General features: G+C 39.4%; 1 protein-coding gene across 1 annotated transcript in view; it reads left to right on the top strand.

The window, feature by feature from the left end:
* sema3bl (sema domain, immunoglobulin domain (Ig), short basic domain, secreted, (semaphorin) 3bl) overlaps nucleotides 1–18358 on the top strand; it is a 96031-nt gene extending 77673 nt beyond the window's left edge. Inside the window, exons 15-16 of the mRNA XM_047373802.1 lie at nucleotides 2483–2610; nucleotides 15144–18358. Of these exons, the coding sequence (XP_047229758.1) occupies nucleotides 2483–2610; nucleotides 15144–15644 (629 nt within the window). The 3' untranslated portion in view covers nucleotides 15645–18358. The remainder of the gene's footprint in view (nucleotides 1–2482; nucleotides 2611–15143) is intronic.
* The last annotated feature ends 2269 nt before the right edge of the window (nucleotides 18359–20627 follow it).

Here is a 20627-nt window from a genome sequence, read left to right as displayed (position 1 = left end):
AGAAAAAACTGTCAAATTCCAGTGGAAACATGTAAAAAGCTGGTCAGCAAAAACAAGAAGGGTTTTATTGCTGTAATGTCAATAAACACATTGTCACTGATTGTTGAAAGGACTTTAAATAATGTTTGACATGTAATCTTTTAATAAAATGTAAATATAAACACTGGTTTCAAATTGTTACTCCTTGATAGATGCCTGTCTTATTTCATATCAGAAACAAACCTCTTGTTTAAATGAAGATAATTCAAAATCTGCTTGACGTATGAATAATTTTGGCCTAATTGTATAACTGGTCTAAAATAGTGGGATGTAGATTATTGTATTTAAAGTTGCACAAGTTGAATTCAAAATGGAGGTAAATTTTATTTCGACTTGAAATTTGGGTATTTCAATACATAGTTATGCAAAGATGTTTCGTACATTGATGACTAACTCTGACACCAGCTTAACTTCAATGCACATGTTTGTGTTTCTAAACATATTTGCATGTCTTAGTTTTTTTTTCTTTTCCACCAGCCTACACTGTTTACTTGCTTGGAAAAAGAAAACCAGAGACTGTTTTATTTAACCTACATTTCCCTGGATAAACATGAAGTTGTTGGGAATGTGTTATCCAACTTGTGTAAACAGCAGGTTGAGTGAAGATCACTCATACTGCACAGGAATATTCCCTGTTGACCTCATTCCATGAGGTTATAGGTTTACATTTGGGTTTGCATCAAGGCTAGACCTGAAATACTACTAAAACCAAAGTATAAGCTGTGATTTTGAGAAACACAAGTGAACAAAAAATGTAGAATAGATGAGACATGTTGAGGTAAGATTAACTCATCAAGTCAGCGCAGACTGGATTTTACATGAGTTTTTTTATATTCTCCTTTGTAAACTGTTATTTTATGGTCAAAAACTCACAGCAATACTGAACAACTGACATTTAACACTTAAGTTGTCATGATAAAAAGGACAGAGGCACTTTTAAATAGCCAGAAGACATAAAAAATAAATTCAGATGCTCTATACAGAAGTTTGGTCATAGGATGGTTAAAACAGGTGGGAAGACATGCAAGCACTTTAGGAATTAGCAAGGAAAGAGACATGTCTGTATTTGTTTGCTCAACTGAGTGCATTGTGAAGAAGCGATGAAAGATGTCTCCTTCTCAGCCTCTCAGTGAACCATAAAGGTACAAGCTGCCGTTGTGCAAGGCTTTTGTTGAAGCGAGACTTTGTACGAAGAGTTTTTAGAAAGGCTTTGGGTGAATTCATCCCTTTGCCAATCGATACTTTATAACCACACGTTACCGTTTTGTCACTTTTTTCCTCTATATTTCATAATCAAATCATTCCATACACATGTACATAAACGACTGTGTACCAATTTATTCCTCATTTTAGTATTTTAATAAATTATGGCTTAATAATACAATAATTTGCTTTAATCATATATTATCTTCTGAAATCTTTGAATTACACCCTACTTCATTTATTTTGGTTCTCATGCCCATTTCAGCCATTTGAGCACATTTTCTTACAGTAAAGCATGGTAGGAGTATTACAGATTCTTTGCATTGTTGGTTGTCAGAGCAAAACTTCCCCTTGACATGCAAAAACCGATGAATGTTTATTACAAAACATCCTCTGGCGGGTGTCAACAGATCTGAATAAGTCAGATACAAAACAACCAATACTGTAGTGCACTGGTTGACCAGCACCTTTTCAGAAGTGTCCTGTAAAATAATAAAAAAGAAACGTTATTCCTTAGAACGTGTTCAAAAAGGTGTGACCCATTTGGCCTCTCTATAGTGTCTATTTCTATTCAGAGCTTATCTGCTTAGCTGTGTTTTTGTCCTAGATGAAGACATTAAAGGGGCTACTATTGCCATTAACTGTTAACTTTTGTTTAACAAAGAAAGTACCCCTGGATCAGTGCTTCTGTGTTATTTTGTATGATCTGTCTTCTTAAACACCCAGTCAGCTGTGGCAGATGGCTGCTCAAACTGAGCCTGGTTCTGCTGGAAGTCTCTTCCTGTTAAGAGGGAGTTTTCCTTTCCACTGTTGCTACATGCATGCTCAGTATGAGGGATTGCTGCAAAGTCAACAACACAATGCAAGCCACTGTCCACTGTTGCAACATGCATGCCCCGGAGGAGTGACTGCATTGTTTGTTAGCTAGGATTATTTGGAATGTAATAGAAATGCAACATTCAGAACAGGAGTACTTCAAAATAAACACACATACTTTAAAGACGTGACAGGACTTCATGTTCCACTATGGAATAAGCGGTAGAAAATGACTGACTGACTGACAACAGCATATGTTGCAAGATGGGTAGAGGTGAGCTTAACCACCTTTAAAGAGATTTTAATTTTGTTTCTTTGTAGACGTTTAGTTCAATTATAAGAGATTGGGCCGAATCTTTCTTCTCATGCTTCTGACTGATAGTCTATATCTTCTCTAACTCTCTATACTTCTTTTATTGAGAAGACGTGGATGTGACTGAGGACAAAGTTGTATATGGAACAGAGAAAAACAGCACCTTCCTAGAGTGTGTCCCTCGCTCACCGCAAGCTTCCATCACCTGGCTTGTCCAACGCGACGACCGCAAGGAAGAGGTGAGATGATGTGCATAAATAATCAGATCAAAATCATACATAAGTGTTATAATGAAATGCATGTGTGATGGTGGTGAAGAAGAAAAGCGTTGAAGGACGGGGTAAAACCTTTGTGTGGTTTGACAAACTGCCAGTAAAAGTGAGATTAGTCTGAACTTGGCATCATGTGGCGGACACATTTGACAGCCATTTGACATATGGTTTAAATTAAGCAGTTATATTTCAAAGCAAAATAATTTCAAAGCAAAATTGCCCTGTCTCTAGAGTAAACAGTGACTTCTCTTCAAACCTCCACAGCCACATGCTGCCAACAGATCAAGTGTCACTTAAATGTCAACTGGCCACCGTGACTTAAACCCAAAGCTGTAAAGTCTTCTAATGGTGTATTTAGAAAATGGTGTTGCTGTGTGCATGCTCACCCACAGAAATCTTTCATCTGTTTGAGGTTTGGTTCTTCTGAGGCGTTCAGATATTAGGGCATTACCACCCCTCTCCATTTTCCTGCAAACAAACATTTACTACATGTTTAAGTTGGCAACAGGGTACTGCTAGAGAAACACAAGGGTAGAATGTGAAAATGTGGGAGGCAGGAAAGGGGCAGCAGGGAAAGCTGAAGTTGTTATCTGAGAGAAATAAGGAGACAATAGAAGAAAACAAACAAGGAAAAAAAAACTCTGGATTTCAACTTGATATCTTGTTGTTATAAGCTGGTACTGAGAGAATAGTACCAGCAGACTTTGCTTTCCTTGTTGTCATGCCTTAAAAACCGATAACATTTTCTCAGCTCACATTTTGCAGCAGTGTTAGGGTGTATAAACACCCACCATGTTTGGTCAACCTTAAATGGATCAGAGTTTGATTCCCCCCCTGGGTCATTTTTGTTCAGGTGTGTAAGCGAAACCTGGTGCAGACCCAATAACTCGGTCAAGAACCACTTTTTGAGGTGGTCTCGGTCTGCTTCCAAACAGACTTTGGTGAGGTGTGCTTCTGGTGTGAATATGAACCGGCCTCAATCCGACCCAACTGCAAGAAACCTCGCCTCTTCAGACTTAACAAGCCACTGTAGCAGGGCATCATGGGAAAAAGTTAGCCTTTCATTGTTGCTAAGGCTACTACTCCATGGATACAGAGCACATTGTTTCTTTAGGCTTGCAGCATGCATTTGCCAATGTAATTGTTGCAAAATTAGAAATAGAACGTTGCAAAACCTGCATTGAATGAGCTGCTCTTGACACTCACAATGACTTTGCTGCTGTAATAACAGCACAAATATGCAGAACAGAAATGCAACATGCAGGGCTTCCATAACAGTTTTCCTCCATTTTCAGATCAGTCTCTGTCCCGCCCTAGTTATTTCTGCAGCGACAATCGTCATATGCATGGCTTTGTTTATAAGGTGGACTTCGCTTGCAAAAAGTACAACATGAAAAGGACTTTCCTTGAGTAAATACACCCTTAATCTTTGTCTGCATAGTGAAACACAGTATTTAATATTTTACTTTAAACTGACACTTTTCAAAGAATGCAAGCTGATTTTTATTTTTTTTATTATAAAGTAAACAACTGTGTAAACACTGTGCAAGACCGGGGATTTCATATTTTTCAACAGAGAGCCTATTACTTTGAATTATTTTCATTGATAGAACTACATTTAAATTAAAAATGTCCCACTGGACATATAACGTTGCATTATAAAGTCTGCTGGTTTAATGGTTCTGCAACTCTGAAGGCCATTTCGCTTCAACTTAAATACCACGCTCTTTTTCAGGGCTTTAAATGTAGCAATTTGTACTTTCTACATTTATTGAAATTCTAGGACTGTAGATATCAGGAATATATTTAAATACTAGTGCGTAAAATTTAAAATCAAGCAGAGAATTATTAAGAGACGCAGCCAAAATGTCCTAAGAGGCTGGTGGTAACTCTGGAGAAGCTGCAGAGATAAAGGCCTCCGGTACCCAGATCTGTTGACAGACCAGCTATTATTTATGTATTAGTTGTGCACTCCATGAATCTGACATTTATAGGAGAGTGGCAAGAAAGAAGTCAATGTTAAAACAAAGCAGTCAATTTGCATATAGGAGACAGCAAGAGGGTGCTGTGTTCAGATGAGTCCAAATTGATCATTGTGCCCTGTAAATAGACATGAGGCTCTCGTTGTAAAAAGTACAGCCGCAATGAAATGGCTTAGATCAAAGCATACATATGTGTTAATATTATACAGTAAAGGTCTTAGACAAGGCCTAAAAATTGAAGTTCGAAAAAATTTTGCCTTTCTTTTCCTTAAACTGTTTAGATAGTTAATGTTCATACCTAATATATGTCAGAGACTAAAATACACCCTTCAATCAAACCTTTTGACAGGTGACCTTTGACCTGCAGGGGGGTCATGGCGCAATGGGGGCGGGGAGGTCATGGGGTCAACAGGGGTGTGTCCGAGGGGCGTAACCGTGGATGCTGATTGGTTGTCGTCATTAGGGGCGATACCTTAAATCAACCAATAATAATACATGGGTGTGTTTAAGGGTGTTACGGAGAAGGGCTTAAATGAGCCAATTAAAACACATGGGGTGTGTTTAAGGGTGTTACGGGGAAGGCCTTAAATTAACCAATTAAAAATAGAGGGGTGTGTTTGTAAGCCTCGTTAAACCTTGAATAACCCAATGAAAACAATGGGGCGTGCTTTAGTGTTTACTTTAAATACAGGGATAAAACTCTGCACTTTACATGCAGCATTCGTTGGAAACGAACACCCGTTCAGCAATGGCTAGAGTTAAGAGAGTTTATCGTCAAGCGGAGGAGAAACGCAACGCGTGCCAAGATGATGGTGATGAACAAGCAACTGCATCATCTATATCATCTACTTCCTCATCTGAGATACCTGGAATCCCCGTCATAACATACTCTACCGATGATGAGGATCCAACATCAACTTCAACAACCACGGTTGAAAATCAGACCTCGGGTCGGCCAAGAGGTACGTCAGTTCTGTGCGAAACCCCAGTGACCGTCTACTAGTACTCATCCCGTGAATTGAATGCTCCTAAGAAATCAACATACTACATCTGCAGGGTACAAAGACCCCCGTTCAACACTCTGCAGAAAGAATGGTCTTTGGAGCCATATGGCCTGATTGGTATATAGGGTTATATTTTCATGTATGAAATAGGAGAGCTTTGCCTGTATCAATTGGATCAAGATGAGGTATTTAATGGATCACTGGCTCTGTGTACTGTCACCCACAGCAACTGGCTGTGTTAAGGCATGCAATCCCGCACCTTAATGATAGCCCTGAAACAGTCTCAATGCAGGAGAGGGAGGAAGAAGAAGAACTGTCTCCTCGACTTGCAAAACGGGCGAGAATGTTTCATATGCCATCCGATGTTGAAATAGCTGAGAGAGAACCTCTCTTTAGCGCAGTGTGGGGGTCAAAAACCACAGCAAATGGTCGCTGGTCTTTTCGGGCAAGCAGACGCAGGAACAACCAGACGAACCCCTCAGATCTGTTTGTGTTGGAGGTTTTCAATCAGGACTGCGGCATATTCAAGACAATGCTGGCTCTGCCGTTTGAAGCTTGGGCAGAGAAGATGAGTGAAATTGGACAGTGTCTTTCCGACCTTTTCCACAACTCACGCAGTTGGATCGATGTCATGTCAGTGAAAAAAACGCTGACGTTTCCTGTTTCACGTCTAGAACAAACCCTCTTCTGAGAACCTGCCCCCTTCCTATGATATATATATATATAGGGTGGGATAACAGCAAGCTCAAAGACACTGAGAATCGAATCCTGAGAATGAGTGAGCCAACACCATACAGGGATCTCTACAACCACCGAGCAGAGATCCACTTCTCTCCTGAGCACGATGAAAGCTTCAACATTGGACCATATCATCTGCCTTCCCCTGACCTCTTCTCACCATCCACCTCAACGTCCTCATTCTCAGAGACCCACTTCAGTCCTAAATCACCTACAGGATACAACATGAAAATGTATCAACCACTTTCTCCAGACCTCTACTCACCATCGCCGCAATTCATGGCCGAGTCTGTAGACGCGAATGTCCTGCCTGAAGACATGAAGGTGATCATGGAGGATGAGGTAGCTACCAGCTACTCACCCTCTACCGAAGCACCTACACAAACCCTGGAACCGATGGAGGACCCTCAGCCTTCAGCGGAGGATGAGAGTAACCAGGGGGACGAAATTGACGGCTGGTTCTCAACCACCCTCATCAATACGGTGAAAACAGCGATACTTCATTTATTCAACATAACCTCTTTGAACTATCTCAGAGAAACCTGCTATGGGTGCATAACGAACCATCCAAGCCAGCACCAGCACCAATGCCTGGAAGTATTGGGGGAGGATTATTACCAAGTCAACTTTCAACGCATCGTACGACGACTCGTAACCCCCAAACTCGTTCCTGTTATTCAGAATCTTCTGGTACTTCGACGCATACAAGCGGATGACTTCAGAGTGAGAACGATTGCAGAGACGGTTTTATATGAACTGAAATCGGTATAAGGCATCCACAGTGCAATAGCGCACGTTTATGATCGCATGGTCGAAGAGAAACACCTCAAACAACTTAACTCTGTTTCAGAGTGCTACGGACTGACAAACTGATCTCACATGTTTGATGACTTGTATCATTTTTAGTATTCCAGTACTTTAATTAATTTGCATTATATGATTTTTTTTTCTTTTTACTATTAAATACAATTAAAGTAGGAACATATTAACCTTTCCCGAAAGTGTTGTTTAAAAGCTTGTAGTGTTTGAATTCATCTGCAGTATCTGATTCTTCTTCTTTTTTTTCTTTTTACTATTAAATACAAAAATAAAAAAAGGGATAAATCTACCCTCCGGTGTGTTTTTTTCTCATTATTTAACAAGTAATCGTCAGAGTGAGCATAAGGCAAAAATGGCAGGTAGACGGTTGATGAAGAAAGTATATTATAGCCCTTCAACACCGGGAAGTTTTGGGGGTGTAGATAGGCTGAGGAGGGTTATGCAAGATGAAACGGGAAAGAAGGTTGCGGTTGAAAAAGTTAAAGATTTTTTATCAGGAGAAGATACCTATATTCTACATAAACCTGCAAGAATAAAGTTCCCGAGAGTTTTTGTCACCAGACCGTTGAGGCAGTTCCAGGCTGATCTCTGTGACATGCAGGCTCTGGCCAAGGAAAATGATGGTTATAATTATTTATTAACCGTCATTGACATCTTTTCAAAAAGGGCGTATGTACGAGTTTTGAAGAGGAAAACAGCCGCTGAGGTGGTAAAGGCATTTGAATCAGTTTTTAACAAGAAATTAAAGGTTTTAATGGAGAAACACGGTATTGAACATTTTGCCACAGCAAGTGAAGCAAAAGCTTCAGTGGTCGAGAGATTTAACCGCACATTAAAAACAAGGATGTGGAGATATTTTACAGCTAACAACACCCAGCGGTACGTCGATGTCCTGCAAAACCTAGCTAGAAGCTACAACCATACCTGCCACTCCAGCATTAAAATGAGCCCTATTGAAGTGACCTCAGAAAATGCCTTTCAATTGTTTCAGAATCTGTATGATGTCAAGTCCAAAAGATATTGCAAGGACTCAGTGATAACGTTTAAACAAGGGGATCATGTCAGAATATCCAAGGTCCGTGGAGTGTTTGACAAAAAATACGAACAGAGTTTTACGGATGAAGTGTTTACAGTGTATGAGCGGATACCCCGATCTCCTCCTGTATACAAACTCAAAGATTTGGATGGAGAACCTATCCAGGGTTCCTTTTACGCAGAGGAACTTCAAAAATTAAAAATATTTAACGACAAGATGTATCAAGTGGAAAAAATATTAAAACGACGTACGGTCAAGGGTGTTAAACAGGTTTTTGTAAGCTGGAAAAACTGGCCTCAGAAATTCAACAGTTGGATCAGGTTTGATGAACTTCGAAACGTATAAAAAAGGTTTGCACTAAACCTCACAGTTGACACAGCATCATGAACCGTCAGGTAGAGGATGATGGCTTTTACGTTACCCTTCCCTCTAACGCTAGCATGGAAGTGTTTAAAAATAATACCAGTTCGCGTTTCCGTGTAAATTTAGCTCAACATATTGATTTAGAAGGCCAATGGATGGTTGCATTAGCAGAGATTTCATACCCTCATACATGGCATAATTTACCGGATTATGATGCCTACTTTGAATGGAGGAAGGTTGGTGATGTGGAGATCAATACGCAAAGGATCAGAAGTGGCTACTATAACAGCGTTATTCAACTTGAGACAGAGATGGAACTGTTTTTCAAAAAAATGAACTCGGATATCCGCATTAAATTCAGCAAAGTTCAAAAGAGATTTGCATTTCAAGCAAGCAGTCCATATAAAATACGCTTCTTCAACACTCTAGCTTATATGATGGGTGTGAAACCAGTGGAATGGATTCATGTATCTGAACCAAAACTGGCTCCTTTTCCGGCGGATATAAAGGCCGGTTTCTATCACCTATACTGCTACAGCGACGTAGTAGGCGACACTTTTGCACCTTTACTGCGGACCGTCAAAGTACAAGGCGACTTCAGCGATATGGTTACTCTGACGTTTAACCCCGCCCACTACCTTCCAGTTTCCAGAAGACATATTGAAAATATCAATATAGAAATTAAATTGGACCAAAACGTTCCTGTAAATTTCGTCTATGGAAAGACCGTCATAAGACTACACTTCAGACCGGTGATATCACAACGTAGCCTGAGATAAATTTTATTTGTATAAGCTATTCCAGAGATATATATAACCTCTAAGACTGATTGGTTATCATTTATATTACCCTGGTCCTTCAACACTGCATCAAGCAGGCAAGAGAGAACATGGCACAGCTAAGTCTGAGACGTGATCCAAATCGCTTTGTAAATTACTATGTTAGTCAATCAGGCGGTATTCTGCCAGGTTTTCATGGGGCTCCAGTAATGTACGGAGGCGGAATTGGATCATTATTTTCAAAATTATTCCGCTTTGTATCCCAAAAACCCCATCTTAAAACGGCTGCATCAAATATCGCTTCGGATGTCATAGGTAGAGCCGTGAGTAAAATGAGTGGTTCTACACGCACCGAAGGTCAAGAAGGTTCAGGAATTATGGTTTTATCCAAAAGACCCAGAACAAGATCCCCTGGTTATCGTTTAAGGATGGTTAAAAAACAACGACAAACACAAAAAAGGAGATTAGTCGCAGCTGACAAACGAAGAGGAAGGAAGTCTTCCGCAAGTTTTATATATTTAAATAATGGCTCTTTTACATAACAAATCATCAGAGTGTACGCTGGCAGAGTTGGACTTATTTTCTGCCCCGATGACGCAGCTATCGATCGAAGATACAATTTACACCGAGATCCAGCCTTTATCTGCAATCACCAATGGAGGCCCGATCGAGTTTTTCATTCCGGGAGACGGAGAAAAGTATCTGGATCTCAATGATACGCTGTTGCATCTCAGAGTGAAAATTACTAACGAGGATTGAACAAACCTGCCGGATGATGCACCTGTAGGGCTCATCAACTACCCGTTAAACACCATCTTCAGTCAGTGTGATGTCACTCTCGGAGATCGATTGATTTCACAATCCAGCGCTACACATCCATATAGAGCCATGATTGAGACATTGTTAAACTTTTCTGAGGATTCTTTAAAAAGCCAGTTTAGCTCTGGTCTTTTTTATAAAGACACTGCAGGTGCTCTGAACTCTATTGTTACAACTAACGGCCCTAACCAAGGTCTTAACAGCAGAGCAGGCTTTACGGCAAATTCCATGGAGGTACATCTCCTAGGCCCCCTGCATGCAGACATATTTTTCTGTGAGAGACTTCTTTTAAACTCTGTTGACCTCAAAATTAAACAAAGGCAAGAGACTCCACTTACAAACTTAGGATATTAGGAGCCTCTCTTTTCATCAAAAACGTTTCCGTCTCTCCAGCCGTTCGATTGGGGCACGCTTCAGCTTTAATGAAGGCAAATGCTCTGTATCCACTTTCACGTGTGAATGTAAAAACATATTCCATCCCTGAAAATTCAAGGGTGTGCAACCAAGAGAATCTTTTCTTAGGCGTCTTTCCCAAGTATGTTGTGATTGCATTACTGGATCATGACGCTTTTACAGGAACACGCGATCTCAATCCGTTTGACTTTAATCATTTTGATATGGAATATTTAGCTTTGTGTAAGGACGGCAGACAAATTCCTGCTAAAGCCTTCCGGCCCAATTTTAACCAAGGTCATTCAGTGAGAGAGTATTACAACTTGTTTACGGCTACAGGACGACATCTAAAAGATCTTCCGCTGAGTATAACACGTCAGGAATTTAATCAAGGATACGCTCTATTCACATTTAATCTTAGCCCGGGCGAGGACACAGATGCTCTATCTCCAGTTTCCAGTGGGAATTTAAGATTGGAAATGCGCTTCAGAAACTTGTTGCCTCATACCACCAAGCTGATCATCTACGCTTGTTATGACTCTATTTTAGAGATTGATTCAAAGAGGCATGTGCTGGTGGATTATTATTAATCTAATCAGACATGAATAATCATGAAATTGAGAACCTGCTGCATCATCTGCTGGGAGATTTGTTTTGCGGTGTGTGGACGTGCGAGCCGCTGCTAGCTGACAAATTCCCAGGGCCGGCCTACTTTATTGTGAACACACATCCTTCACACATGCCTGGAGAACACTGGTTAGCTCTGACATTGGATGAGAATGGTCAATCCAGCTTTTTTGACTCTTATGGATTCTCTCCGGATTTCGAGTTCTACCCGTCAAGCATCGTAACATTTTTAGAAGACAGATCCTCAAAAATATTGTATCATAATAATCAGCTTCAAAACACTCTGTCCACTGTGTGTGGTCACCGTTGCATTTTTTATCTATGTCATAGAGCGTGCGGATTATCACTGCAGCAAGTGTTGTCAAAATACACCGGAGATGTGATTAAGAATGATTTAATGGTATCTAACTTTGTGAAAAAATATCAGAAATGTGTCATTAATCAAAGTTGTACATTTTATACTCACAGAACATGCTCTTTGGAGATGTTTCTGGATTGTTATGGAATTTAAATTGTCTTTTTTTTTTTTCATTGTTTTTTCTTTTGATTTAATATTTGTGTAATGACATCATATGTTAGTGTGTGAAGTAGAGAACAAAGCTAGACTTGAAAATATAATCAATAAATATTTTATTGAATAAAAGAAATATGCTACATGTTTCATTTTCTTATAACAGTTTATGGTGAAAATGTAGTGTCGTCATACGAAGAGACTTTTTTGACTTCCCATCAGCATTTTTATCTTCCTGCACGGATCTCGACCAATGGGGGAATGAGTTATCTGCCTTCTTCTTCTTCTTGTTCTTCTCTGCTTAACGCTGGGGGGTGTACCCCCATTTTCAATCGATGTACCCTCTGTTTTGAACCGTCTATATTCATCATGAGCATAAGGGTTAATGATTGAAGATATAGGGATGTTTACCTCTGACAAGGTGTGTAGAAAGTCTGACCATCCTTGGGGTTGCGGTGCTCCCTATTTTTTAAACGGTAGCATGAGATTTTTCAACAAGTCAATCATGTGGGACCCATTTACGACATTTCCTTTAAATACAAATTCACCTCGCAAAGTCCAACTCTCACTTCTTTCGGATAATTTCTTCAAAATGTACTCAGCATTTTTACGGTTATGTTTAGGTAGGCTTTTCAGTACTTCTGTAAGAACCTGATCCTTAGGGGCCTCGTCCTGCCCCGGGCCTTGTTTTTCTTGGGACCGCTCATGTTCAGGAACCTCTGTGTCACGCTGCAGCGTCAAACTCACCCGCTGTTCTTCTTTCACACCTTGCTTGAGTAGAGTCAGATACCTCTGCAAAAGCGCATCGTATTTCTTGATTTTTTTTATAAGAAGTCAAACCGGGCTCGTTTAATATCGCTCTCATGTCAGCATCCAAATTCTCCTCCGCCATCTGTCTGATGGATGTGTCTGACTGGGTCAGACGCTTGAATTGATGAGGGGAAATGAGAAGCATCTTCTGCGATGTTCTGAGAGACATTATCTCCTGATTATACCACCCTCTAAATCACCGATCAAGGGAGCAAGAGCCGTTAAGATGGGGAGAATAAAACCACCTCCTTGACATTTGAGGGCTAACTGTTTAGTTTTTATTCCGGTTCTTTTATCACCCAACAATCTGATGATTTTTCTTTGTTTCTTCAATTGTCGGTGTTGAGAAGGCGATAGTTTAATGTTACCTTTTAAAATATTCAGAGCAATCTCACACAGAGCCTGAAGAAAGTCGGGTGAGCAGTGTCCGAGAATATCCTTGCGTTTCTGAGGAGTGGCCTGGTACAAAGCCCTGAATAATGGGACATTCCTTTTTATATGTGCAGACATGATGATTTACTTTGTTTTGGGCACGTACACAGCAGGCCACTGGTGAGGAAGTATGTCCGTTCTCAGTCTGAAATGTTCTGGGCAGGTAGGCGTAAAATCGATGATTAAATATCCATGAGCTTCTCTTGTCGCATCTTCAAAACTCTCCAAGAAGAGACCCTTTTGAGATGGAAACATTTGGCGGGCCAGTATATTTAGCTGGAGTTTATCTCTCGGGTTTTTAAACAACACCATATAATTAGCGTTCAGGCTGATGGTGCGACTGTACTTTCCCTGATGAAATATATTCTGAGTCAACATCATGACGCTCATATTACGATGGTGACGAAACTGGGTAAAGACCTTCATCACGTTTTCATCATCTGAGGCTTGGGCATCATCAAGCTGATTAATTGCACTGCAAGGCTGAATGTAACACTTATGATCATCGCATGTAATGTCTAGGCTGGGAGGTACATTTTCACCGCAAATACAGCATTTTACATTACACACGTGTGGTTTATTCGGTTTACAGATTGGAATAACGTATATCCTTTTGCATACTTTACATAGTTTTACCAACTCACAGCCACTCATAGGACGGTGAGCACTATTTCTATTGCGCGGTTCTCTGTGTCTTCTGAAACATGAAGAATTACAACAGATTCTTTGACAGTCTGCACAAGTTACAGGATTGCTAATTTCTTGCATACATTTATATGTTTGACATACTGCACAATAACCTTCACAATGATGTGTGTGTGTGTGTGTGTTATCATACCCGCTGTAACAGTAACCACAGACATATCTGGAACCTATAAAGCCTTTGAGATTTTTTATCCCATAGTAATGACCTTGAAATAACAGCAAAAACAGAGGGTTTGAACGATCAGGGAAACTGGTCTCAAATTTACACAGAGCTGTAGAGCCCGTGGTTCTGTGAAACACTACAATTTTTCTCTTCAGAATGTTGTCATATTTACCAATATCACCAAATGTAACTGCTGTTTGCTCATTGAGGCCTGCCTGATGCTGCCATCTCCTCCCCAGTTCTACAGCACGGCCATCTGTAAGCTCAGGATCAGACACGTGTGCGAGGCAGATTGCAAAGCATAACTGATTACCGGTATTATTTATAACATACAGATGACGCATTTTCTTATTAATCAGTTCACTGTCTAACGTTCCTGTAGCCTTACGTTTCGCCCCTCCTGCAGGATCATTAACAACCTGAAGAATAAATTCCAGGTTATTATCTACAGGTACATCTGCATTCGATTGTATTAAATCATCTGGAAAGTTCTCAAAAGCAGGATGGATCATATTTCCATCATCTGTAACAGTAAATGTGATGTGACGATTGAGATTTTCACCCACTAATTCCAGCTGCACAACGTCGTTACGTCTGGTTAAAGATCTTGCGGCGTCGGCTAATTCAATGAGAATACGCATGATGTTTGTATAGAATGCTGCTAAATTCTTTCTCCTGCTTTCCAGACTGTTGACGCAGAAGTGGAAGGTTTGCTCGTTCCATCGATGTAGGGAAGCGCAATCTTTATTTACTTTTAGGTCTTTTCTATTTTGAACTGATTTAGACTGGCTCATATATTCAACAAATAGGTCCTGCTGTAAAGCAAAATGAACTTACAATTCTGTCAGGTTACACAGTTCATTTATTAGGATTTCATGTGACAGGTTAATATTAAGTTGATTATACCTTTAAAATATAAAAGGATGCATGTCTTTTTTCTAGATGTATTAACGCCTGAAAAACATACAGATTATTAATAACACCCTTAAACACACCCTGTGTTTTAATTGGTTCATTTAAGCCCTTCCCCGTAACACCCTTAAACATACCTCTGTATTATTATTGGTTCATTTAAGGTATCGCCCCTAATGACGACAACCAATCAGCATCCACGGTTACGCCCCTCGGACACACCCCCTGTTGACCCCATGACCTCCCCGCCCCCATCACCCATCAACCCCCTTAAAGTCAAAGGTCACCTGTCAAAACATTTGATTGAAGGGTGTATTTTAGTCTCTTATGTCCGCCAGAAAATCTTCTGTATAAAATGTAATGATTAACTTTTGTGCACACAAATATTTTCCCTCTGTCTCACTTAGGTGAAGCTGGATGACCGTGTGATGTCAACAGATCAGGGTCTACTGTTTCGTCATCTCTTTCGTCAGGATGAAGGTGTGTACATCTGCCGCTCTCGAGAGCACGGCTTCACGCAAACCCTTGCCCACATCACCCTTCAGGTTCTCCAGGGGGACACCGTGGATGCGCTCATTGCACGTGACGGCGCCGGCATATCTGACACATTCAAAGACCGGTCCCCAGGAAACCACAGGCCCTGGATGCCTTGCAGCACATACAGCAGGGTTCAAATCGGCCAGTCACGCACATGGTTTAAGGACATCATGCAGCTCATTGGACCGTCTAATCTGCCTCACATTGAGGAGTACTGTGAGAGAATGTGGTGCAACGACAAGATCCGCAAGAAACACAAGAGCATGCTGGAAAAATATCGCCAGGCTCAGGAGAGTGCCAGGAAGGCACGCAGCAAAGGATCTGGAGAACGCAACCGGACACCACGAGACCTGAGAGGACAGGAGGAGTAACAAGGAAAAATCTGAAGAGATTAAATCAAAGAGAAAAAAAAGATCCTTCAGTTTAGGTTTGTGTCAGGATGGTTTTGGGAGCCAAATCAAAGACTGACTTTGTCCATCAGTGTATGAGAATTTGGTGGTTTGGTTTGCAGTAAATGAATAAAATTTTTGCATTTCAATGGGAAACAAACAAGCAAAAATAAGTAGAATTAATTCATTTGAGTATTTGACAGTAAGCCATTTTAATAAAGTTTGTAGGGGCATGTGAAAGTCATGGACCTGGCTGTCAGTAAAGACTAAGACATTAACAACAAAAGGTAACAAGATTGCTGGACCATTCAAAAAGGATGGTATGTTAATTATATTCCTGGGATGCTTTTTGAAGTTAGATTTACCAAGACTTTCTTCGCTCATATCATTCTGTTTTAATGTTACTGTGATAGATATTTTCATAGCATTCTTCACAAAAAATTTAACAAACTTTGCAAACCTCCGATTTATAAAACAAGTGCATGTCTGTGGGATTACTTTGCTCATAGCTGACCTTGATTCATGTTTGCTTTTTATCCCAAGTGTCTTATGTTTGCCAATATTAAACTGTTCATTGAATTTTGGTAAAACATCTCTGAAACGCTCATGCACCACTCTCCCATTAATGTATGTCTTTCACATGACCTAATCAATGAATTAGTTTCATTATACATTTAATGCTTGATATTTTATACCCTCGGATTAAATGAAATGTCTGTCAACTACAACGCTGAACGCAAAAGCTCAACCAACTCAAACCTTCTATGAGAAGACTGTTGATGGTCCAACGGATTAAACATACATGGCTTTATTTTTACTGCTGTGGGATTAACTTTTCTTTAAACACCAGATAAAGATCAAAAGCCCAACTTACCAACACAAAGATGGAAAATTCTCTGCGGCATATTTGCTTGGTTAAACAACTGTAACATCTCTTGACACATGCACAGAAAAAACACTCTACCAAAATCATGTGAACATCGTGAATGTGCTGCCAAAGGGAATCTCAACAATTAAACTTGGGACCTCCAAAGAAGTGCTTTGGTGTCTGGCACAGAGATGTTCTGCATATATTTGGGTTCCCATGGGCTACAAGCGTATATCAACTTTGGACCTGGCTTTGATGCCCTACAGTGCTATGGATCCTATGCAGAGCTGATGAAAGGGGGTTAAAGGTTCAGTCAGTTATTTGGGTTTTTGAATGAGTTCAGTGAGCAGGACATTGTCCAGTTGCATGCAGCTTTTAGAATACCATTGCCATCTGCTTTTAGCCCAGTCTATTCCATTGTTTTGATGGATGTTACAACCTAACTGACACAAAGCTTCCCAACATAACATGGTGTTGTGTTGCTTTAATGCATTACACATTAGGGCCAATGCTATTAAGGTTTTTGGCCTGTTGGCATGTTTAGGAACCATGTTAATTACATTGAGGTGTATGCTTGTTCTCTGTATTTTTGTATTTTTTAACCATCTATTTTCATTATTTTTGCATTTTTAACTATGTTTATGCAGCAAATGTGTATTATTGCCCTTCTTGAGACTTATATCTTAAGGGACGTTTTCATTGAAACGACTGGTTTCTTAGGAAGAAATCATCAACTGTCATCAAATGTAATGGTCATGTTTTCTTGTGCTTTCCATTTTGTAAATGCTACTTTTTGTTTTTTGAACAATGAATTATCTAATATCTGTTGTGTAAATCTATTTTTTAAATATGACTTTTGTGCTTTTTAACTTAAACCAGAACAGATCCACCATTGTAAAATCAACCTAGATTTAAAGTGGAATAGCGGAGATAGAAGATATACCAAATCAATAGATGAATTGAGAATTAAATTAATAAGCCTTTACTTTGAAATGATAATAAAAAAACTGATTTGAAAAAGAAATATTTTACACTCCTTTAAACCTAGCAATAAAATTAATTTGGTCTCTGTCCTTTAGAAACTGTAGGATATATATATATATATATATATTATCTTTAGTTTACATCAGGTACAACATGCAAGAAACATGTCAGGAAGGATTAATCTTTGTTTTTATGTATACACATAAAAACAAGATTTAAACAGGAAAACATTTTTTTTTTAAACAGATCTGTGAAAATATTTATGTATATTGCTTACTAAAAGCCATACCAGTATTTCATTAATATAAACCACAAACAAAGGCAACATAAATTACAATTATGTTGTAGCTCGCTTGAGTAATTCATTTCTCAAAGTAAAAGCCAAAATAGGGACAATAAGGAACAGAGCAATGAGTTAAAAAGTTAAAAAGAAAGGTACTATATGCATTAAATGCTATTTAAAACTCCTGAAAGTCTTGCAATTTACTGTCCTTAATTTTCTATAAACTGTCCCTTTCTATTAACACTTTTTATTCTGGTTTGTAGAGCACAACAAAGGATATGTGCTAGCTATGAGACATGGTGTAAAGATCGATCAATATCTGTACCCAAACAGACATAAAAATACTGTTAAATTAAGTGTTTTGTAAGTTTTGTTCATATAACGTATTAATATGATCTTCTAATTTTCTGAACTGTGATCTGCTGACATCAAATAACCTAATACCTGCTGATGCAACTGTTATGTGTGCAAAAGTTGTGTGAATGTGTTTAAACAAAATTTTCCATTTTAAAACAGAACTTCCAGAAATAAACACTCACTTGGCAGTGCTTTGACACTGAACAAATCTTGTTATCTTTGCATTCACAGACAATTTAAATCCGTCAGTTGCAGTTTGCATGTTGTGTAAAGTAAACTGTATTTATGTATTCAACATTTATTTTAATCTGTATCTCTGTATTTAATTTGAAACACTGTGTGGACTCACAGCAAGTTGTCTTAATGTTCCACTGTGTATTTAATGCTTTGCTTTATATATATATATATATATATATATATATATATATATATATATATATATATATATTTACTGCTCAAAAAAATAAAGGGAACACTTAAACAACACAATATAACTCCAAGTAAATCAAACTTCTGTGAAATCAAACTGTCCACTTAGGAAGCAACACTGATTGACAATCAACTTCACATGCTGTTGTGCAAATGGAAAAGACAACAGGGATAAATCTTTGGCGATTTGCAAGACACACTCAATAAAGGAGTGGTTCTGCAGGTGGGGACCACAGACCACTTGATGTTTTGGTCACTTTTGAATGTTGGTGGTGCTTTCACACTCGTGGTAGCATGAGACGGACTCTACAAATGTGCATGTGTCTGCACAAACGGTTAGAAACCGACTCCATGAGGATGGTATGAGGGCCCGATGTCCACAATTGAGGGTTGTGCTCACAGCCCAACACTGTGCAGGACGCTTGGCATTTGCCAGAGAATACCAGGATTGGCAAATTCACCACTGGTGTCCCTGTGCTCTTCACAGATGAAAGCAGGTTCACACTGAGCACATGTGATAGACGTGACAGAGTCTGGAGACACCATGGAGAGTGATCTGCTGCCTGCAACATCCTTCAGCATGACCGGTTTGGCAGTGGGTCAGTAATGGTGTGGGGTGGCATTTCTTTGGAGGGCCACATGGCCCTCCATGTGGCCCTCCATGTGCTCTCCAGAGGTAGCCTGACTCCCATTAGGCACCGAGATGAGATCCTCACACCGCTTGTGAGACCATATGCTGGTGCGGTTGGCCCTGGGTTCCTCCTAATGCAGGACAATGCTAGACCTCACGTGGCTGGAGTGTGTCAGCAGTTCCTGCAAGATGAAAACATTGAAGCTATGGACTGGACCGCCCGTTCCCCAGACCTGAATCTGATTGAGCACATCTGGGACATCATGTCTCGCTCCATCCACCAACGTCACGTTGCACCACAGACTGTCCAGGAGTTGGCGGATGCTTTAGTCCAGGTCAGGGAGGAGATCCTTCAGGAGACCATCCGCCGTCTCATCAGGAGCATGCCCAGGCGTTGTAGGGAGGTCATACAGACACATGGAGGCCACACACAATACTGAGCTTCATTTTGACTTGTTTTAAGGACATTATATCAGTTGGATCAGCCTGTACTGTGTTTTTCCACTTTAATTTTGTGTATGACTCCAAATCCAGGCCTCCATCGGTTAATAAATTGGATTTCCATTGATGATTTTTGTGTGATTTTGTTGTCAGCACATTCAACTTTGTACAGAACAAAGTATTCAAAGAGAATATTTAATTCATTCAGATCTAGGATGTGTTATTTGAGTGTTCCCTTTATTTTTTTTGAGCAGTGTATATTTATCTATGTGTGTGTGTATATATATAAACACAGCTGATTTTATCAAGTAAAGTCTATAGAAAGACGACAACTATTACTAAACAATACATTTTTTGCAGTTCAGAAAGATCACATTTTAATAAAACTTTTTTGTTTTAATCTTGCGTTCTTCTCTAGAGATAAAAGCTCATACAATATTCAGTATTTAAAACTGAATACAGAGTATAATAAAAAAAAGCAAAAACATATATTAAAATAAACTTTGTGAACTGTTTCATCTTTTTGTAACAACCTTTGTGATGTGCTCAATGGGTCTCAGAGGGATATTGAATATGTATTTATGTTTTATTTAAGTGAATTTCTATCATGCATGCTTCAAACATGTATATTGTTTAATACAATTAAAAGTTGAATGTTTTTTATATCAAAAGCTGACCCCTAACTCATTTATAATTTCATGAAAAAAAGACATTATCCTGGTACTGACCTTTAATCAGAACTGATAAATAGCACAACAAAACACCATGGCTTAAAGTGAGCTTCTCTTCTAAACTTCAATGTTTACAGCACTGAACTAAGACACACTAAATTAACAACATGCACACCTGCGTGAGACTTTTTTCGTAAGAGACTTGGCCCGTTTCATATGTCTTTTCTTTGCTGTTTCCAAATGTGTCAGTTTACATGTTAAGGGCAAGATATACTTGGCTGTAAACTTAAAGAACATAGAA

The sequence above is a fragment of the Girardinichthys multiradiatus genome, chromosome 1 (genome assembly GCF_021462225.1).
Source record: "Girardinichthys multiradiatus isolate DD_20200921_A chromosome 1, DD_fGirMul_XY1, whole genome shotgun sequence".
Lineage (NCBI taxonomy): Eukaryota > Metazoa > Chordata > Actinopteri > Cyprinodontiformes > Goodeidae > Girardinichthys > Girardinichthys multiradiatus.
This window is presented reverse-complemented; position numbering and strand designations above follow the sequence as displayed.